Source organism: Carassius carassius, chromosome 7, assembly GCF_963082965.1.
Source record: "Carassius carassius chromosome 7, fCarCar2.1, whole genome shotgun sequence".
NCBI lineage: Eukaryota > Metazoa > Chordata > Actinopteri > Cypriniformes > Cyprinidae > Carassius > Carassius carassius.
The window spans coordinates 34,321,634-34,345,729 of record NC_081761.1 but is presented as its reverse complement, the minus strand read 5'-3'; the positions used below and the strand labels follow the sequence as shown (position 1 = coordinate 34,345,729).

General features: G+C 41.1%; 1 protein-coding gene across 4 annotated transcripts in view; it reads right to left on the bottom strand.

The window, feature by feature from the left end:
* The window catches only part of LOC132144025 (type II inositol 3,4-bisphosphate 4-phosphatase-like), a 162,740-nt gene that overhangs the window by 108,056 nt on the left and 30,588 nt on the right, over positions 1–24,096 (bottom strand). For 3 of the 4 annotated variants that reach the window (XM_059554730.1, XM_059554731.1, XM_059554733.1), the window contains one exon: positions 7,847–7,926. In XM_059554730.1, coding sequence (XP_059410713.1) covers positions 7,847–7,926 — 80 coding nt within the window. Of the gene's footprint in view, positions 1–7,846; positions 7,927–16,723; positions 16,960–24,096 lie in introns of those variants that run through there. The other variant, XM_059554732.1, reaches the window with a different exon arrangement.

The following is a 24,096-nucleotide window of genomic DNA, read 5'->3' as shown; positions in this document are numbered from 1 at the left end:
TAGCCCAGCTGCAGTAATGTACTGAAAACCAAGAGTGGTGGTTGAGGATGAATTAATTGCAGAAGTTTAATGCTGGGTTTAGAGAACAATCCTTGACCAGAAGGATTGAGTAATATGAATACAGCGCTGCCTTGAAAGCACATATTCAAATCAGGATGTATTATTTTAACATTTCATGTTCAAAAGTGTTTCTCATGAAACTGTAGTGCTGAGAAAGAGCTGTGCGTGTCAAAGTCACATGTTTAAAGCAGCAAAGAAATAAAGACAAGAACGTATGCATGAATATACTTCACAGACAAAACCAGCAAAACAACTGATTCATTCAGGAAATGATCTTCAATTTAAAAAGACACTTTTTTAAGCTTCATTTCACATCATTTAGTGTCTTTAAGGACTGAAGCAACACATTAGCTGCAACCAAACAGAAATACGATTATATGCGGTATTTAAAGGGATTCATTGGTTTGTGCGTCTAATGCAGCGTTTAATGCAACTGGTGGATTGCAACCTGTTCTGATGAGGCTCTGGACAGAATGGAGAAAAAACAACATTAAATACAAGTAATGAAATAAGTAACCATGTAATCATAGCCAGGACAGCAAAATAAACAGGCTAACCGACCTCTCAAAGAGAGAAATCGCTTCTGGTTTCTTTTTTTGTTGGTGTCTAAAGCACTCTGGCACCAATTCATTTGGGGGGTTTCTTTTTAAAGAGCCAGCCTCTAAACTAACACCACCAGATCAACACTTACCCATAACGGTCATTACGAGGGCCTCAAAGTCACCAAGTTATGGTGTAATTCTGGCCAGCGTTAGCAAAGCAATAACCTTATACTGACCACAGCACGTTTACACCACATTTTACCTTTGCTTTTTTCAGTCGCAGTCCATATTCCTGTTAGACATTTATTCCAAACAGAGGTTCAGCTTCTGTAACATGCTAATAAATCCCAAACTAACTAAGACATCACCGCTTTCCTCCCTCTACTGTGTTCGGTTTGCTCTCTGCATTTATTACTCCGCATTTTAGCAGGCTGATTTAATCAAATCATTCATTTCCATTTTAACAGCAGCAGACGAGAGGCTAAAGGATGAATCAGGGAATGTAACCCTTCATTCAGCTGTATACGGATTTATGTTGGTTTCATTTAAGGGCTGTAAATGATTCTCTCGCGTCTGACATCTTCCAGCTGGCGGAGATCTTGTGCGTCTCACAGATATGCATGAATATTCACTTACAGCAGGTACTCAAAACAAGGTGTTTATGGGACGCGTAATTGATATACGACCGTGTTAAATTATTCTTGTCTTCTCCAGCTCCTTGTCAAATCTGATCACACATGCGCTTTATAAATGAGCCCCCGGATGCTTCTAAACACATTCTCCTCAAATTCTCTGGCAACCTGAGTGAACTTCTAAAGAGACACATTCTTCAATGCACACTTCCTTCCTGATGATTGTGTGAGAAAGCCGTGCTGAGGTAATGCTCGCTTAAGTGCCACTGAGATGAGGGTTAACGCTACTCCTTTATCTCAACAGTTCAGAACGAAAGGGACGGGGATATGCTTGTGAGGTGAGCAAAGCATCGTGAGATAAAATCAGATAAACTTCCTTCCTAGTCGTCCATCACTGGGCTTGTCAATAGCAGCATTATAACCATGTAGCCAATCACTAAGTTCATGCATTTGAAAACTATTACTTCCTCCTCTGAATGTTCTCCATGTACTTTTAATCAACCACACACAGCGTTGAAAATTAAAGCTGCACTCAGCCATTTTTTTCCCCTTCATTAAAAAAGATTTATTCATAAAAGAATGACTGGTACTTTTGAAAAATCATCCATGCTCTCATGAAATGAAAAGACTCTTCTGTGTGATGCTACATTCATGGTGTTATGTGTCAATATCCAAGAGGTCTAAAAAAGACTTAAAAAAATACTAAAATAATTAGCAATTCATCAAAATAAATATATATATATATATATATATATATAATTTATATTTATATAAACATGTAAATAAAGTTAATGTTACTAGCCAAGTAGCAATTTAATCACCAAAACAATTTTTTTTTAGATTTTTGAGGTTAAGATTATTAAAATACATTTTACAATTTTTTTTTAATTCACCTTTTTACTTAAAAATCCACATTTCATTTAATGTGTTACTTGTCATGCCTTTGTAATTGCAATTTCTGAGTGAAAATTGGTTCAAAGTGAAACCAATCCATGTATTTTTTCATGCAAATGACAAACAAATATTTTTGCTATAAAAATATAATGCAAATTTTTGTTTTTAAATAATTGCACATATATTTACATATATTTCATAGACTGTTATAAATATTAGTGAATGGTGAAAAGTTTTTCACAATTTCTTTGCAGGTGAATCAAAAATAGAAGCTGGATAAACTCTGGATGCTTTGGATCATCAGAAAGACAACTATAAAGCTGTAATACTGCTACAAAATAATGCAAATCATGGTCGGAAAAAATCTCCAGGTACAGAAAAAAGTTAGTAATCTAACACCCTGATCACACATATGATGAAACTTTCATTTAGTGAAGAAGAAATGTTATCTGGAGTAAGAGCGAGCTGCTATCATTTAGAGGATGCTAGATTTCATGAGCCATGGGTACAGCACGTCTCCACCCATAAACTCCTCCTAATCAATACTCAGACTGTAAAGTGATTGAATTTAAGACTCAGAGATCTCCAGTGCAGGCCGCTGTTTATTGCAGCATCTGAGACTGCTTGGATAAGGATCTATAAATAACTGAAAGTGTGATGATATAGAGAGAGGAAGAGCTGACCTGCGAGGGGACAACACTTCCTGAACCACAGCGCAGCAGAGCTGACAACTGTGTGAAAGGTCTCGGCCGGGTCGAGCAATAGGGTTGCAAAAACACCCAAAAACAACTGAGAAAAGTTGCAACAGAGAGTGCTGATTATCAACAATCGAAGATAGAGAGATCGAGAGTGCCAACGACTTTTTCAACAGAAACTTTCTGAAAGTATTTTTCCCATATGTGAAATATATTGCAAATGCATTTCAGAAAATGAGTCATTTCTACAACGCAAATTATGCAATCGAAATGGTACAAAAAAAAGATACCGCTTTAGATTACGGTGTCCTTGTTATATGTTAGATATACTTACAATTATAATAACAATAAATTATGTATAATTGCATGCAAGTAACCCTAAGCCAAACCCTAATCTTAACCCTAACCATACAGTAGTTAATATTACTAAATAATATCTAAATGTATAATAAAACTTCAACAAGGATATAAAATATTCCATTATAAATGTAACTTGCACTTATGCATTGAATAAGAATATAAATGTATATAAAATTATATTGGCTGTGAATACACAATATGTTGTATAATAATATGTATAATAACAAATTATTCAAATATATTTATGACATAATAGGAAAGTACAACTAATTCTCTTGAATAGCACCAAAAACAATGCATAAACAAATACAATATATGGGGTCCACATAAATTATGTAAGAGTTGTTGTAGCATTTAAATAGAAATAAAATTTTTGATTTCTGAAAAAAAAGCACAAAACAAATATTTCATATTCTACTCTATTTCTAGGTCCCTCTCAGGTCTACACTGTAAAAAAATAAATAAAAAAGATCAGTTTAGTCATGGCAACATGTTTTACCATTACTTTAACCAATTTCTAACCAAATTTTATGAGACTCAACTCGATTTTTAAGTCAGTTTAATATAATTTGAAATAGTTTGTACAGCCAATTCAATTCAACTTAAAGAAAGAAAGCAGCAACTGAACAAGACAAAGTTCGATAAACTTTTTTTTTTAAGTTGAGTTGAAATAGGTGGAAACTTCTTACAGTGTAACAGATAGTCCTACATTCTTCCATCCAAGCTCAAGGTGCTCTTTAAAACATCTCAGAGCATGCTGAAGCTCAGGTACAGCTTTAATTAAAGCGGAGCAGACACAAACCAAAGACATTCACCTTCATTTTTCAATACAACTTATATCATTTTACATTATGGAAAAAAATAGCTTCCCAGACTCTTGCACCCCGTGTACTGTACGCCTTGCTGCATTACACAAGAGACAAGAGCGCAGTCCTTTTGTACTTCTGCTGCTCCTCACCAAAGAGAAACACTATTCTGAGCTTCAAAAGAGACACGAAAAACAACCAGCCACTGACAGTGCATCAGAACACACAACACGAAGCAAGGGCCAGAGTCTGCACCCTAACATGAGCAATACGCCAAATAAAGAGAAACCATGATCAATATTAATACTAATGTTGTCATGTGATGCAGTGTGCAAGGAATCCGTCCAGCTGTCACTCACCGTCATGACACTATCAATCATGAGAATACCAAGTTGTCCTTTAATTGCCGCTTAAATATAATTTACAGTACATTTACAAGAACAAGCCCACTGGAAGGAGCACAATGGTGATTATTGTTAAAGAATCACACTTTGTGGGATTTGAACCTACAGTACAAACTTTTAGGTTGCCATATTAGTTCTGGAACTACTAGACCACACAACATGCTCCACCTGACTGTTTTCAATCTACACACTACATAATTGTCGTATTTATCCACTTACCCAGCACTGAACTACTTAAAAACGATTCAAACTAGCATACAACAGGGATGGACGCTATTACTTAAATATTTTTTATTATTATATTAATAAAAAATATTTCAAGTGTACCTTAAAGGGATAGTTCACCCCAAAATTACAATTTGATGTTTATCTGCTTACCCCCAGGGTATCCAAGATGTAGTTGACTTTGTTTCTTCAGTAGAACACAAACTTTTAAAGATTTTTAACTTAAACGATTGCAGTCTGTCAGTCTTATAATCTAAGTGGATGGGAATCATGGCTAAAACATACAATAAAAATAAAACAATAAAATAAAAAAAACCTACACAAAACATATACATACACAAACTCCCCTAAGTGTAACGGAGGCCAGCGAGTAGTGCTGTGCAGGTAAAAAGCCATTTAGTCTCCTTGTTAGTGCGTCCGCCTCCCATGCTGGAGGCCCTCGAACACCCTGCTCTCTGAGAGGAACGAGAGCTGCCTCCGTGACTTTCGTAAAGACCGGGACCGGGACAGCCTGCAGGGCAGGACCTTGTACTGATATGCCAGTCCTTCGAACGCAAACCGCAGAAAAGGTCTGTGGCGTGGAAGAATGGACAAATGAAAGTACACGTCCTTCAGGTCGATCGCTGCAAACCAATCTTGGGGACGGACGCACCCGAAAATGCATTTCTGTGTCAACATTTTGAATGGTAGCCGATGGAGGGCCCGATTCAAAACTCGCAGATCCAAGATCGTTCGTAACCCACCGCGTTTCTTGGGTACAATGAAGAACGGGCTGTAAAACCCCATCCTCATATAGGCTGGAGGGACCGGCTCTATTGCGTCCTTCGCCAGTAGGACTGCGATCCCTTCCCGCAGGAGAGGGGCATTGGACGCTTTCACTTTAGTGGAGCGGACACCGCAGAGCTTGGGGGGATGCCGGGTGATCTGAATCGCATAGCCGAGGCTGATGGTTCGCAGAAGCCAGCGAGACGGGCTGGGTAGCGCTGACCAGGCGCTTAAAAACCGTACAAGCGGGACCAGCGGAACCACAGGCGTACCCGCAGTGGGGCAGCGAGGTGGAACACAGGGACCCAACTCGGGCGGCTTGTGAGCAGGCCGGAGTGTGGTGCGAGTGTGGGGTGCAGGGCTCACCTGGTTCCACGGGTTGGCAGAGTGTGCGTGAGTAGGGCCTTTGTTGACGCTCTCGAACCGTCCGCTGCTGCCATCTGGCGAAGGAGGAGGATGAGTGAGGTCCGGAGCTTGGCCGTCCGCAACTCTCCGTGCCTTCCTGGGACCCAGAGAGGGAGAAAACTGACCTCCTGTCGAGATTTCCAGATTCTCCGCCTGGCCCTCCTCCAGGGGAGGGAGAGGTGCCTTCACCATCCCCCAGAAAGCAGCTACCTCTCTCTGGTTCACCCGTCCCGGAGCCTCTTGCTCTTCTGCTCACCACCAAGTTTGACGGGGGCCGGGACGGGAGGGGCAGCCTGCCTGCGCCCAGCTCCACGGCACCACTTGGAGGCTGCTGCAGATGCGGCGCGTGAGCGGGGGCGGATGCAGGGGGCTGCCCTCGGCAACGATCAGGCTGGGGCACTGTGGCCGGCGGGCGGGTAGAGGCAGCAGCTGCCCGCCAGGGCAGGATGTGTCGGATCGCCTCAGTCTGCTTCTGGGCAGCCGAGACTTGCTGGGCCAAGTTCTCGACTGCGTCGCCAAAGAGGCCGGTCTGGGACACAGGGGCATTGAGAAACCGGACCTTGTCGGTGTCCCTCATGTCTGCCAGACCAAGCCAGAGATGGCGCTCCTGGACCACTAATGTGGACATCGCACGACCCAGCGAACTCGCGGTGACCTTCGTTGCTCGGAGCGCGAGGTCAGTGGCGGTTCGGAGTTCCTTTAGAACTTCTGGGTCATGACCACCCTCGTGCAGGTCCTTCAGTGCCTTAGCCTGGTGCAACTGCAGTAACGCCATGGCGTGTAAGGCGGAAGCAGCTTCCCCGCAAGCCGTATAGGCACTGCCGGTCAGACCAGACGAGTGCCTACAGGCCCGGGAAGGAAGCACCGGGTCTCCACGCCAGGAGGAGGCGGACTTAGGACACAATTGCATCGCTACCGCCCGCTCCACCGACGTGAAGCTCTTTTAGAGAAATTTGCTCTTTAGGAAATGCTCTTTTAGTGCTGAGGCGCACATGGGAATTGGACGTTTGCAACACGACAGGGGTAATGCAGCCTGAAGTGTGCAATCCACTCGACACAGGAACGACCGCCGCTGAAGCGCCGTCTCGCCAACACACAAAGCTTCCGAGAGCGTGCTGAACTCGTAGTTCACAGCAGACACAGTTGAGCAGAGCGATACTAACGCTCGGCTCCGAAGCAAAAAGCTGGTATGCATTGCACCTGCTGCCCTCTTGTGTGGGCAAAATTAGAGTGCTGTCAAAATTAGCGTGTTAACACAGGCGATTAATTTTTCCAGTTTAATGGCATTACGATATATTATTAAACGCATTAAGGATTCATCTATATTTAATTGAGAATTTAGTGTTTGAAAACTTCTGTATATCTCCTACTTGCTGAAGAGCACAGGGAAATATGACATTTATTATAATGGGTTCACTTAAATTAGAAGCAGTTATTTTTTTAAGTCTAATAAACGTTAAAATTGATAGCTCTTAATTATACTGTAATGATTATATAGTCAATGGTTATATTATATTAATATTAGGGGAAGTAAATAACAATTTCTTAGAGACATCAGTGATATTGCTATCAGTTATACTGGCCTTCAGTCATAAAATAAAGATGCCAGTAAACAAATATTAAATGTTTGTTAGCAAATCGTTTCAGGAAATAATTTTTTTCTTTAAATTCGTTGGATGAGCCACAGTTTGGGACACATCCTGCTCCACATTTTCACTTTATTCCAGATTCCTCATTGTGTAAATAACATAAATCTACCATGCTATAAATCGTCATGCCACTCTGCCATACCGTACAATGCAAACTCCAGCTGTGCATTCATTGGACAATCAGAATGAGCTGTGTGCCAAATACAGGAGCAGATGGCCTGTTTTCTGCTGGATTCTCAGTCCTGTTTGATTAGCTGTGTGTGCCTGACATCATCCACCTCCAGAGAGCTCATCACAGGAGCACGAAACCCAGCAAATGAAGTTTACACTTAAAAACCACAGTGCAGCCTCAATGAAGGCAGCACTGCAGACAATGCTAAAACTCCCACCAGCCCACAATGCAACTCACCTCAGGCTGAGAGAAAGCTGCTGGTCCTTAGACTGAAGAAGATCGGTCACAGAGAAGCTGTTACTTCCCAAGAAGTTGCTCTAAAGAGGAAACACAGGAGAATGTGGTCATGACATGAACGCAGACTGTAGAACATGTGATAAAAGCATCGGGAGATTATCTTACATACACTTTTATTAATGACCTCTCTATATCTAAACTGTTCTGCAACTTTCAGTTACAGTTGCTTTTTAAAATCCAAATAAATTTCTGAATTTGAATCGAGGTAACAAATGAAATATAAAATTTTAATGTGAAATTGGACGTAATGAAACAGAATCAATTCTAAATAATGTAAGTGTAATGTTTACAGTTTTTCTCAATCGCTTTGGTACATTTCTCAAATCATCCTTGACATTTGCAAAACAGTAAGTGCATTTCTCAAAACAACTCGTACAAATAGCAAAACACCATGGATTACCTGCAAAAGCCAGTCTCTTTAAAATCCTTAGTTCATATTTTAAAAATAATTATCTGTGTCAATGAACATGTCAGTGCCATCAGAATGACAAGTCCTTGTGTCATTGTCTTATCCGTTAACTGTCAAATTGCTTAGTCATGGTGTCAATATAACATTGTACTATGGAGGGATGTTCTGATGTAAACTACTGTATTGAACAGTATGCCATATGCTTATGCCTGCCATATAATCATTTAAAAAGTACAGATTTACACATCATTGTATGTGGGATATTTATTGAAAGAGACTGGATAGAATTCCCAGTTAAACTGTTACTAGTGGCTTGGCGGAAAAAATAAAATAAAACATAAAACCCTTTACAATGTCATTGTGATATAGAAAAGGAAAAAGAAATATGGGCACAAAGATGAAAATAAGTCCATTTTCAGAATTTGTAACTCTTGTGTTGTCCTCTGTCTATACAGTAAAAGCTTTGCAACTGAAGATTCATGAGATGAACCTTTGAGCTATTTCAGAGAAATGGTTTATCATTGGTTGATCTACATTATCTTCATTAGTCAAAAATCACTTGCACAATTCATGCCAAATTTACAAAAAGTCTAATAATAAAGTGTAAAAATTCTATTGCTTGGCAGTTTATGACAACTACAGTAGATTAACCATATTGCATTTAATAACTTATACGAAGATTAATATGCTTTACAAACAGAAAACTATGTTGATATACAGACATATATAATGATTGATGGACGGACGGACGGACAGAACAGACAGACAGAACAGAAAAACAGACAGAACAGACACAGACACAGACAGACAGAGACAGAAAGACACAGACACAGACACAGACACAGACACAGACACAGACACAGACAGACAGAACAGACAGACAGACAGAGACAGACAGACAGACAGACAGACAGAAAGACACAGACACAGACACAGACACAGACAGAACAGACAGAACAGACAGAACAGACACAGACACAGACACAGACACAGACACAGACAGACACAGACACAGACACAGACACAGACAGACAGAACAGACACAGACACAGACAGACAGACAGACAGACAGAACAGACACAGACAGAACAGACAGACAGAACAGACAGACAGAACAGAGACAGACAGAACAGACAGAGACAGACAGACAGACAGACAGACAGACAGACAGACACAGACACAGACACAGACAGACACAGACACAGACACAGACACAGACAGACAGACAGACAGAACAGACACAGACACAGACAGAACAGACAGACAGAACAGACAGACAGAACAGAGACAGACAGAACAGACAGAGACAGACAGACAGACAGACAGACAGACAGACAGACAGACAGAACAGACACAGACAGACAGAACAGACACAGACAGACAGAACAGACAGAACACAGACAGACAGAACACAGACAGACAGACAGAACACAGACAGACAGAACACAGACAGACAGAGACAGACAGACAGACAGACAGACAGACAGACAGAACAGACACAGACACAGACAGACACAGACAGACACAGACAGACACAGACAGAGACAGACAGACAGACAGAAAGACACAGACACAGACACAGACACAGACACAGACAGACAGACAGACAGAACAGACACAGACACAGACACAGACACAGACAGACACAGACACAGACACAGACAGACAGAACAGACACAGACACAGACAGACAGACAGACAGACAGACAGACAGACAGACACAGACACAGACAGAACAGACAGACAGAACAGACAGAGACAGACAGACAGACAGACAGACAGAACAGACACAGACACAGACAGAACAGACAGACAGAACAGACAGAGACAGACAGACAGACAGACAGACAGACAGACACAGACACAGACACAGACAGACACAGACACAGACACAGACACAGACACAGACACAGACAGACAGAACAGACACAGACACAGACAGACAGACAGACAGACAGACAGACAGAACAGACACAGACACAGACAGAACAGACAGACAGAACAGACAGACAGAACAGAGACAGACAGAACAGACAGAGACAGACAGAGACAGACAGACAGACAGAACACAGACAGACAGAACACAGACAGACAGACAGAACACAGACAGACAGACAGAACACAGACAGACAGAGACAGACAGACAGACAGACAGACAGACAGACACAGACAGACAGACAGACAGACAGACAGACAGACAGACAGAACAGACACAGACAGACAGACAGACAGACAGACAGACAGACAGACAGACAGAACAGACACAGACAGACAGACAGACAGACAGACAGACAGAACAGACACAGACAGACAGACAGAACAGAGACAGACAGACAGAACAGATACAGACAGACAGAGAGAACAGACACAGATAGACAGAACAGAGACAGACAGACAGACAGAACAGACAGAGACACAGACAGAACAGAGACAGACAGACAGACACAGACAGAGACATACAGAACGACAGACAGACAGAGACAGACAGACAGTGACAGAAAGACAACAGAGACAGACAGACAGACAGATGGATGGACGGACAGACAGAGACAGACAGACAGACACAGACAGACAGAGACAGACAGACAGTGACAGAAAGACAACAGAGACAGACAGACAGACAGACAGACACAGACAGACAGACAGAGACAGACAGACAGACAGTGACAGAAAGACAACAGATACAGACAGACAGACAGATGGACGGATGGACAGATATGATGGTTTGCAGGGAAGATTTTCATTCCTGTCACACAGTAATCATCTGCTCCTGGCCTGGAAACATGTTTGTGTGTTTCTGCATGAATCCAGCAGTGGCAATGAGCATGAATAAACACACAGTGCAGGAAAGAAGCCATCAATAAACATCGCAAACACACAGAGTGGACAAGAGACAGCTTGCTAGAGGAACAGGAATGGAGTTGAAGTGTAATAGAAAAAGAAAATGATGTAAGGGAACTAGAAAAAGCTAAGTTTTGTATTAAGAGCGTGAATTTTAGCAGTCGCTCCACAGACAGACAGACACTGACGGAGGCCGACAGACTATATTGAGAGCTCTAGGAGGAATGACAGTTCAGAAATGTCTGGTCTCAGAAGGATGGAGAAGCTTAAACACAATTGCTTTTTCAAGCAACATAAGAAAACACAGACATAAATATGGACTGGATGTGTTCATCATTCTGGTTTTGTTGCACCGAGAGAGAACCGGTCATAGCAAGGACACACAGCCCTCTACGCTGCCTTAATTAGTAATTACAACACACACACACACACTCAGACAGGAATCCCTAGACATTTCTCAAAAATTAATCACTGTGCCGCATTCTTCACTGTAAAGACTCTGTGGAAGCCAAAACAGACTCTGATTTGGAAATGCTGTGGAACTGATTTATGCATGAGTTAAATAGAGCTGAGAGTTTTTGTGCCGTTTGGAGCGTTTATTTCTCCCTTGGTTCGGACATATAAATAAACATATACAAAGATGGGTAGTAATACAAAAATTTAAAATCTTGTAAATAGAGTATTTCACATTTTAAAATGCTTCTAATTAGATTACAGTTTTTTCTGGATTACATGATTACATGTTATTCACACAATGGCAATAAATTATTCATATTTTCTCTTTAAAAGTTTCCTTTCATGTTTATTAATGTGTGTTCAAGTAATGCAGGGATTCCCAAACTTTTTTGTCAGCCAAACCCTTTAACAAAAAATAAAAAATAAAATAATAATAATAAATATATAATAAAATATACCGGAGAAAAGTTAATATATTTCACTAATCTGAAAAGACAAGTTCTCGGATGTTAGTTAATGGTCACACTGACATGCAGGTAAACAAACAGCTCCATATTTAGTGTTTTATTTTTGATATTATAGTATAAAATAGTTTATTTGTATCTTACACTTTTATGACTGAATTAATTATTAGCTTTTTTATCAACTATTAATTACACTCAGGGAAACCATGGTGTCATGTAATGTTTAATGTATTTCATGATGTTGATGTATAAAAAAAGGAATATTTTTTCTTCCCCCTTTTTCTTTTTCTTTTTTTTTTTTGATTTAGTGCATTTAATTGCAAGTAAAAAATAAAATAAAAAATATTATATATATATATATATATATATATATATATATAAGCAATCTAAAAGTAATCTAAACAGTAGCCAGAATACAACTGAGATATGTTATTGAACATCAATTTTTCCATTCCACAAATCCAGCTCACTTTAAAACCATCTTAACCCAAACATAAGTGGCATGTAATGTCGCCAAATCTTTCTGTCATTTGCTTGTTTATCTTTTTTAAATAATGATTTCCATGTGAAGGTGCGCGTATGGTGTTTACAGAGACAAAGTGTTGTCAGAGATCAAGAAGGGATCTTGTGCTTGACATGATGAAATACAGGGGAATACGATGTATACGGTTTGGCTCTGACAGCGATGTGGGGTAATTAGGAAAAACAGTGCTTTTTCCTGAGCAGGCATTGGTTTAGCATCATCACCATTTCAATTCAGTTAAATAAGAAGGTCACCAGCCACTACACAGGAGGTTAAAACAGAGCGAGTAGTGATTTATTGAGGTTTTAAATGTGCTGAAAAGGTTACAGACCAATTCCCAGTATTGACAAAGACTTTAGTGGAAGAGCCAGATGTGTGTCGAGTTAACAGCTAAATCCTCTACATACACTTCAGAAGTATCAGCCTTATAGACACACAAATACTGTTGGGGTCTATGTCTCTTTTGTAACGTTTGCAGTGCTTGAGGAACACAATAGTTGCAACTGTTCAAACAGACCCATTTAGATCCCCTGACTAATGTGAGTCAATTGGATCATTTTAAAATAAAAAATACCAAATGTATATTGAATACTGAAGGAGCAACACAGTAAAAATAAAATAAGTTTGGCTCAAGTAAATATGATCCCAGACTTCAGGCTTTAAATACACACTATAGTGATATATATTCGAGATACTGGTGCAATACTGATATGTCATCATATCCAAATAGTTTAAATATAGAAACAATAATAATAATAACAGCACCATTTAAGTACAAAAGGTGAAAATCACCAGCTCAGCAAGTGTGTAACCACTTTTCAGTTTATTTAATTCATTCTGGCATTTTATACCGTAACCTCTCATTTTATGAGATCTCCTGTATTATTTTGCTGTGTTTGTTTTGTCCAGAGTGTGTTTTTCATGCCTTTCTACCCGGTATACTTGGATTACTCAACAGTTCCTGAATAACTATTGATTTTATCACCTTGAACAAAACTGAAAATCATGAAATATATAATAGCAACATGAATCAAACCTCAAAATCAAACTTTAGACCTTTAGCAATCACTTGGTTTACCGATATGACCATATCTTATATAATTAGACAGGTAGGTGTTTAGAAAAGCGGTTTTAGTTTCTGTTTACTGTTTTGAAGCAAACAGCAAACCTCAAAAAGACCTTTTACACCAGAAGGCTTTTAGTCCTTTTGTACTTTACTCTAGAAGCATATTTCTCTTGCTTTTCTTGTACCTAGAGCAATTTTAAACAACCACAGTCACAACAGTGTGAAATCTTGATAACAAACCACCTGCAGCGTAAGGGCTTTTGTTTTGCTGTATTGTCTTTCTTTCTTACTTTCTTCCTTTCTTTCTTTCTTTCTTCCGTCCTTCTGTGCTTTTAGGCGACTCATGAAGGACCAGACATCACCACAGAAATAGTCTCAGTCTCAAGATGAGTCACATGCGAGAGCGTTTTCGTCGTGTACATTTCCAACTGCTGGTGGAGGAATTTTTCTGCTTTTAAAGGGCATCCTTTACACTGACCTCTTCTGCACAAACACTTCCTTCCTCTGTGCTTTCATGCTAATAGAGCGGCTTCTCAGGTGCATTGCAACATAGCAAAAGCACGCACACACACACACACACACACACACACACACACTTGTATATAGATACCCAAGAAAACAAAAAAACAACACCAGCTAGAAAAACAACAACAACAAAAAAAACTACTGAAGCAATTTATACTACAGACAAAACAGAGCATCTAAAAACCTGTTACAGACACATAAACATAAGCAATAAATGTGCTAGACACAAACAAACACAGAGAAAAAGAGGAGACGCAGCCCCTCATTTTCACCAACAGCTTCATAGCTCATAGCCAGAAGGAGCAGGACAATCTGCTCGTGATTCAAGCAGACGAACATAATGAAACTTGATAAGCATTTCCTGAAGGAAGGCAGCAAACGTGTTCTGGTTTAAGGTGAGTGTATGTGTTAGTCTTTGATTCAGAGTGAATGAAATGCCGCATCAGAGACTCTTTATTGCTGTCATGTCACGCAGCACAGACACATCCAGGATCTGACCAGCAGCACATGAAAAACAACACATGCAACAATAAAGAGTTACATATATGCAACAAAGAACAATCAGTGTGCATATAGATATAGCAATGACCTCATCACAGTTGGATACATTTGGAATACTGAAGATTCTATGAATGCAAGTCAATGGGAAATTTCCAAAGTATAACCCCCCCCCCCCCCCCAAACAAATGCATAAATCTTGCAAAAATATCTACACACACACACACACACACACACACACACACACACACACACACACACACACACACACATATACATATATACATATACATATACATATATACGTATATATATATATATATATATATATATATATATATATGTGTGTATATATATATATATATATGTGTATGTGTATACACACACACACACACACGCACGCACGCATGTGTATATATATATATATATATATATATGTGTGTGTGTGTGTGTGTGTGTGTGTGTATGGGACCCTGGACCACAAAACCAGTTTTAAGTAAAAAAATTGTTCAAAATTTTGATTTATAAATCATCTGAATAAATAGGCTTTCCATTGATGTATGGTTTGTTAGGATCAGACAATATTTGGTCAAGATACAACTTTTTGAAAATCTGGAATCTGAGCGAGCAAAAAAAAAATTACTGAGAAAAATCGCCTTTGAAGTTGTCCAAATGAATTCTAAGCAATGCATATTAAAAAGTTTTGATATATTTACAGCAGTAAATTTGCAAAATATCTTCATTGAACATGATATTTTATTCATATGCTGATGATAAATTTGATATACATGTACATACAATGTTTTTCTATTTTTTGGCTATTGCTAAAAAATATACCCCAGCGACTTAAGACCAGTGTATATAATGGCCTAAATATAATTGGCCTTAATCAGCCTATATTCAGCCAATTTATATATACATATATTACAGCAATAAAATTAACAGCATGTGTCTATGTATCTTGTCAATACTTAATGCACTTTTTTTTTTATTAATAAATTCCAAACAATTAAAAAAATAACTGTACTATTTTAATTTATTTTTATTTTATATTGCATTTTTGTGAATAATCTATGTTTTGAATATGTATTAAATATGTTTAATAAATAAGCATTAATATTATTAATATTGTGTAATAAAGTTAATATTTAGGTTATAATGCCACTATAGTGTGATAATTATTTGTAATATTTCCGCTACAAAAACAAATCTATATTGGTCTGAAGTAAATCCAGTTCACCACTTATACTTGCACAACCAACACTGAAATTACAGCCAAAAGAAAAGCTTTAAATAGAGACCATTAAATAGTTCAAACAGAATCAAATCCAGTAGTTTAATACTGAGTGTTGAACAAACCCTTGCCAGAATGTCTGAGGAATATCAACATTGTTCTGCTTTGCAAGTGAAATGAGAGAAAGAGGAAAGATAAAAGTGACGTTCATAATGAGCTGCCGCTGTCATTCTTACTCTCTCTCTCTCTCTGTGTGTTGAAGACTAAATGCAAACTTCTGATCATACCCTCCCCTCGTCACTGGAGGAAGTGTGCATGCTCAAAACATGACACTGACACAAACACAGACGCACGCTTGCCTTGCTCTCTAAATGAAGACATATCACCACACTTCATCTGTTCATATAAACCTAATTCTTGCTCCAGAATTCCTTAAAGAAACTTTCTGCATGCTAGGACTAAAAAATGATCATGCAATTTATTCATAAATCAGTAGATAACCGGCCCAAAGGTAGATTTTGCCACATCTAGCTCACCTCTGGGGACCATTTTGTCCCCAAACTACAACAAACACACATCTGGCTCCTCAAAGACGGCACGTTTCAAACTCCAAATCCCCAAATGCACTTAGTTCCCACATGATTCCCACACGGATCACACCAATGTCAGTCCAGCAGCAACCAGTCCATCCCAATTATGCTTTCTGGTCATTTGACTTCTCTGACAAACAAGAACCTTTAAGATGATCCCCATCTGCAAACACTCAAACGCTGCATGTTGCCATCCTGAAAGCAGACTCACTTGTTAAGAGTAGCGCTCGCACTCGGAAGTCCACAGAGGAAGTGTCCTAGCAGAGCTGTCACAGGGCAGAACCACCTCACAGGGCTGCTGCACGAGACCGTATCTCCTCCAAAGGATACATTTGCATCCTCCTTCCCATCTGCGCATACCAGCCGGGTGAGCAAACACACGTGCATGCAGCGAGCACACAGAGTGGTGACACGACCCGACTGAACGACTGAATAAAACACTGCAGATCTGAGCCCACGCCAGAAACACAGAGAGAGAGAGAGAGAGAGAGAGAAAGGGGGAGGGAGCAAGACTGGGGAAGCGTGTAATACTCAGAGATTAAGGAAGGACCAGAAAAGAGAGAGAGAGGGAGAGAGAGAGACTGCAAAAGTAGGTGAGAAGGAAAAGAGAAACAGACACACCTCACACGGGTTAAACAGTGACGGGGGTCAGTGACTCAACAGCTACTTGAATTAACACACAGAGATAGACGCTGATTGTGAATGTGTTTATGGTCCATATAGTCTGATATTTGCGTGTGCTTGCTCTGCAGCCAGAGGAATTACAGTTATATCGGCTTACAGCTAATCCTAAACATGCATCAGAGCCACGTTTTCTGAGAAAAATGAGGCCACGGCTCTTCAAAAACGTATACGGAATATTAAAATAATTGACATTAGACTTAAAGAAACATTACGAAACATTAGGTTAAATGCCATATAAGGCATATTTTATCTAGTAAGCATGTCTATGACAACAGTTTCTGCAGAGCTGGGCCAAAATGGGCGCTTTCCACATTTTCAGTGTTCTCGGATCCAGAAGTCGTCATAGTTTGGTAAACTTATACCTCGTGAATGGAAACTAATTTTCCCATTTGCTTCAAAAGTAAAAATAAAAAAATGAGATTTCTCTGAAGAGAAAAAGATGTCATATTTGCTGTGACCTCAGCTGTTAGTAGAAACAGCATGCAGCACAAGGGCTGGGCGATATACATAATTAACTAGTATAAACTTGTCAACTGGCAGAGATTGTGGACTACTGTCTCTATCGATGTTACATGCTCGTGTGATATTGCTGTGCTATATAGTCACAAAACATATCGCTTTCCAACTTTTTAAGCACACAAAATGCCCATCTTTCCAAGTATCTTCGTAAACACAACTATTTAGGTCTAAAGTGAAAAGCAAACAGCTGAAAAAGACTACACATGTGTAATAGTAATTGGATCTGGGTAGATCTTAAAGTGACAGCAGTCTATAAATGTTTTAGTACATTTGATTCATTATACAATGTAGCATTTATTATTTATTTGTTGTACTGTATTTTTTTGTCCTTGTAATTTGCTTTTTTATTCTTATTTAACGGCCGACTGTCTAGTTGTCTTTAATGAGCTCAAGTTTTTTTTTTTAGGCTAATATAAATACAAATCTATATTAATTTATTATTTAAATTATATTAACTATATACTGTATATTAAATACAGTATTTAAAGCAAAAACAACTATATCGTGATTTATATTGTTACCGTGCAATAAAAACATTGTGATATAAGATTTTGATCATATCACCCACCCCTACACAACAGCATTAACCATTTTCTTTAATTTAATAAAAGGAAATATAACACAAAGTGTAATAGTTATAGGTATTACAGTATAACACAAAACAAAGTATATTGTAATTTATATTTAAACAATTATATTCGTCCTCTTGGAATTCTTGGAGGTTCTATCTGACAACCTTGTCAAAATTGAGTTATTCACATATTCTTATTCCGTGTCAACGTATTTACATTATGTAATAGATTTTTTTTAATGTTGTGTACATTATGGGACTTTTTATTTAAAAAACAATAAGGTTCTATCTACACAGTCGAATGGAACACAAAAAGTTTGAAGCTCAATATCTCAAAACTACTCTGAATGCAGATAGAACCTCGTAATTCCAAGGGGACGTATTGCTCTATTTACTATAGGTGCATTTAAAATCAGGTACATATGCTCTATTTCAAGGGTGGTGAACTGCAGACTTGATAAAACCTCACCTGCCTGTAGCTTTCTAGTAACCCATCAGACCTTGATGAGCTTCATTCCTTGAAGGACTGACGTTCACCACCAATGCACTATTCTATGCCGTTTAGTAGTATAAATTAGTGAGTAGCGTGTTCACACAGAAAATTCCAAAAAGTACACTTTAAATACATGGATGATTTATTTAAGTAACCGAAAAAATGAAGTGTGGAATGTTGAGGGGGAGGGGCTATCAGACTCAGACCATGTATGACAAAATAACCGTATATAATTCATACACTACATGGTTGCATACATAGTGCAAAAGTACATACAGTACAAGTGTAAAGTGTGTCATTTGGGATGCAGCTAATGTTAATAACTGTGGAAACGCATCATCACAGTCTTTAGAAAAGTGATTTATGTATTTTCTACATTGCATATTTTCTTTAAAATACGCCGGAATTCAGACTAGTAAATGATTATTAATGCTACTGGGGTGAAAGTAGTGGAAAAATACTATGGCCAGTGAATCGTCTGTGTCAGAGTAGTGGGAATGGATGGACTAATTACAGAGTAAACAACTTAACCACCCAGACATCACCAGTTTTTGGTTGAATCATGATGAACTTGAAATGACAATGTCGATGTGAGCTGGTTTTTCAGCTGTGTTAAATTAAAGTTGCACTTCCTTTTTATGACAGCTGCAGTGCTTACAGATAATTTGATGACTAACGGTCTGAAAAGAAGGTGGATATTAACCATAATTGAAAAACAGTTTGCAGTAACTGATAAAAGCTACACAAAACTGCATTACTATAGTTATCTTTGATGCAAAAACAGTTTAAAACACAAAACAGATGATACTTAACAGACTGATCACATCTTCTGGTGTCATCAGTCACAAAAATACCACATGCACAGGCATTTCATTTTAGCCTACATCTTCACACTGAGGTTTCACGCCAGCTCAATTTGCTCGGCATATACATAAACCTGTTGCAAGGATGCACAAGCAACAAACATAAAATTACAAACCAAACGAATCAACTTCATTTAAAAACGGAAAATGTATTGATGAATTCCACTGGACAAATAAGAAACCAATGAATGTCAACTGAATTGTAAGACCAAAAAGACAAAACTGTATGTTAAAGCAATCCAAATGGTGACTGGCCAATTCATATGTCAATCAAATTGTGTCCTCCATTCTAAGTGGGCGGGACTTAACCAGAATAAGCTGCTTATTCAGTCTGATGATCAAAGGTCTGGCTGCATAACATTGTTACATATCCTCTAACACCACTGGAACTGAATGGTGATAAATGGTCACAGGTATGAACACATGATTAAATAATAGCTTCTCTCTATCACTTAAGTTTCTTGCTATTGACAGTCGCTTCAACAGCGCCGACACCTGCGACTACAGATCCTACAGATCATACATCGCTAGGCTAGAATTTCAATATCTCAGGCATGCGTTTCATCTAGTTCATCTGGTCAGTTTCAGACCTGCCTAAGTGCTTTTTTCTTTTACTGTAAAAAGCCTTCAAACCAAAGCAACTTCTAAAACACACACACACACAAAGTCATGAGAGCAAAACACAGGTCATACTACACTTGTATCTGTTAAGACGCTGTAAGCACATGAACATCTGTGTACGAGCAAAACATCCTGAGGGGAATATGAGCGACTGAGACTGAACTTCCTCTAACAACCTGATGTAATTCCCGCTAAACATGACACATGGACAGAAGCAGTCATGAGATTTCAAACTCGGTCTAACGAAGGCCAGGGCTGTCTAGACTAATGTTTACTTATGTCACACCCAGGGGCTGGCTATGCTTTAACTAAGCCACACCCCTTCTCAACTTCCACCTCGAGGAGGTCCCCAAACCCGACCCAATGGCCAAGCAACACGAGAACAAGTAAGTGATAAAACAATCTTTATTTAAATATTTAAAAATAGCTTAGGGAATAGGGAAAGGGCAATTAAAACTAAACTCTGACTCGGCCCTCCAGATGGGCTATGGCCGGGAAGAGGTCAGGGAGCAAGGGGGCCACGGGGATCCGGGGCGTGGGGCTCGGGCCCCGGCCTGAGTCTTAGGTATCCGTAGCGCCCTCCTTCTTCCTCCTCTTCGCTGAATACAGCTCACGGTAAGTACTGGTTCACTCAGTTCGTTCTCGAGGTGCCCACTCTCTTTCTCTTCCTCCACAGGCAACAGCTCTTCGCTGATTACAGCTCACAGTAAGTACTGATTCACCCAGTTCGTTCCTTGGGTGCTCACGCTCTTTCTCTTTCTCCACAGGCAACGGCTGGGACACACAGGCACAGTTAGTTCAGCTTGGTTTTGCTCTCACCTCTTCGCTGATTACAGCTCACAGTAAGTACTGGTTCACACAGTTCGTTCCTTGGGTGCTCACTCGCTTTCTCTTTCTCCACAGGCAGCGGTCGCTTTCTCTTTCTCCACAGGCAGCGGCGTAAGTACAGGTTCCCTCAGTCTCTCCTCGTGTTACCCACTCTCTCTCCTTTTCTCTCCACAGGTATCAACTTGGGCACAATAGCACAGTTAGTTTGCTTTGAATGGCTCTCACCTCTGGGCTGGACACAGCGTACTGTAAGTACAGGGTTCGCTCTATTCCTCCTCGTGTTATTCACTCTCTCTCTCCTTTCCTCTCCACAGGTATCAACTTGGGCACAATAGCACAGTTAGTTTGCTTTGAATGGCTCTCACCTCTGGGCTGGACACAGCGTACTATAAGTACAGGGTTCGCTCTATTCCTCCTCGTGTTATTCACTCTCTCTCCTTTTCTCTCCACAGGTATCAACTTGGGCACAATAGCACAGTTAGTTTGCTTTGAATGGCTCTCACCTCTGGGCTGGACACAGCGTACTGTAAGTACAGGGTTCGCTCTATTCCTCCTCGTGTTATTCCCTCTCTCTCCTTTTCTCTCCACAGATATCAACTTGGGCACAATAGCACCGTTAGTTTGCTTTGAATGGCTCTCACCTCTGGGCTGAACACAGCGCACTGTAAGTACAGGTTTCCTCTGTTTCTCCTTGTGTTACTCACTCTCTTTCCTTTCCTCTCCACAGGTATCAACTTAGACACAAAACACAGTTACTCTGCTTTGGATGGCTTTCACCTCTGGGCTGGACACAGCGTACCGTGCTATCTCCGGAGATCTGAAGCACGCTCACAACATATACTGTACTGAACTAGGCCAGGACCAGCAATCTCCTTGTCCTCCCACGCCGAAGTGCGTGAAGGCGGGGGTTTATCTGACAGGACACACGGCAATACACAGCAGCCCACAGCAATATACAACACCACGTCAAAATTATAGGTTTTCACAGCACGAAGACTCACCCACCACACTCAGTGTACGGAAAGGACACCCGTCTTCCTTCACTTCGCTTGGTTCGGATCTGGCGATGGAATATGCGGCCTAGCTAGTGATGTCGTCGTTGCGACTACTTCAATAAGTATTCCTTCGGCTCTCCCACCACACTATATTAGGGGTAGGGCCACCCTCCTCCTCCTGGAGAGATCTACACAACGCCAGGTCAATATACAGGGCACTTTCGACTGGCTCTTAGTACTCCCATCAACGCCACTTCCAATCCCCTTTCTCACGTCGTCTCAGTTCGCCGTATAATCTGTTCACTTCTCAACCTTTAAGGTTCGCGATGTCTTCACAATCATACAATTCCAGCCTGAGGGAGAGAGAGAGTTAGACAGCTACCAGCAGCGTACCAAGACGGGCACAACCCAGTGCTTCACACACACCAAAGAGAGCTTGCTAGACTGTGAAATAACTTGGCCTTAAGTACTGCCTTGTCCAGCGTATCCTCCAATCACCAACCGCTGTCCCTAACTAGGCACAGGTGCATCGAATTCCCTGATTTTCCTTCTTACGGCGCTACCGGAAGTTCCGGTGTTCTGTTTTTCCGGTCCGGGCGGAAACACTTCCGGGCGGAACCAAACTTCCCGAATTTTGGTTCCGCCCCTAAAGATCGTCACCTTGTGACATCCTCCCCCGCCAATCCGTTCTAGTCCCTAGAACGTCCTCGGGCTGTCCACTCCCCATAGCGGGCAGGGGGTCGGCCTCGGTTCTCTCGCTGGGATCGTCTCACTGGTGAATCGGGCTCAGCTTGTTCAGGGGCTGCTTCTGGTTCTCTCGGGGCGATCGGGGGTGGTGCCACCACGGGTCTCCCTGGTACCACAGCCCAACCTTCAATCCAGGGGGCCGCTGGTACAGGTTCCGTGGGGACTTCTTCCACGGCTTCAGGGTAGTTAGGGCATGGGCGAATCATGTTCCGGTGCACCACACGGTCGGGGCCTGACTTCCCTTCTGGCCGGATGGTATAGACCGGCTGCCCCGGCCTCTGCTGCCGGCAGACTACATAAGGGGTGGCCTCCCAACGGTCACTCAGTTTCCCCTTCCCCTGCCGCCGATTATCTCTCACCAACACCCTCTCTCCTGGCAGTAGAGGGGCTTCTCTAGCAGTCCGATCATACAACCGCTTACTTTTCTCTCCTGCCGTCTGTATCCTTTTCGACACCTGCTCGTAGGCGAAATGCAAGCGCTGGTGATGGCGCCCCACCCACTCCGTTACACTTGCTTCCTCTTGGTCGGCTATCACTCCTAGGACCAGGTCAGTAGGCATTCGTATGTGTCTGCCAAACATCAGGTAAGTGGGAGCGTAACCCGTAGTACTATGTATACTGTTGTTATAGGCCTGTAGGAGGTTTGGCAAGGCACTCACCCAATCGTCCTGCCGTTGTTGGTCCAAGGTCCCCAGCAGCCCCAATAGGGTCTGATTGAATCTCTCACAGCCGCCGTTCCCCTGAGGATGATACGAAGTGGTGTGAGTTTTCGTGCAACCGTACAACTGGCATAGTTCTCTAATTACCCTGGACTCAAAGTTGGCTCCTTGATCGGAGTGCAGAAACTCCGGGCATCCGAACGTCTGGAAGACGGCCCGCCATAAAACTGTAGCGGTGGTGGTTGCAGTCTGGTCGAGGGTGGGGATAGCCCAAGCGTACTTTGTGAACAAATCCGTTATTACCAAGATGTTCTGGTAGCGATCTCGTGGTCGGCCCAGTGTCAAGAAGTCCATAGCCATGATATGAAGGGGGGCCTTCGCATGGATGGGTACCATTGGCGCTCGGACCTCCCGTCTGGACTTAAACAATATGCATCTCGGGCAAGCTTGAATTAGGGCGTGCACCGATGCCTCTAGCCCGGGCCAAAAGAAGAATCTCCTAAGCAGGGACACGGTCCTCTCCTGTCCCTGATGCCCCAACTGGTTGTGGTACGCCGAAACTAAAGCCGTTACCTCATCTGCGGGTACCACGATCTGGCGTACT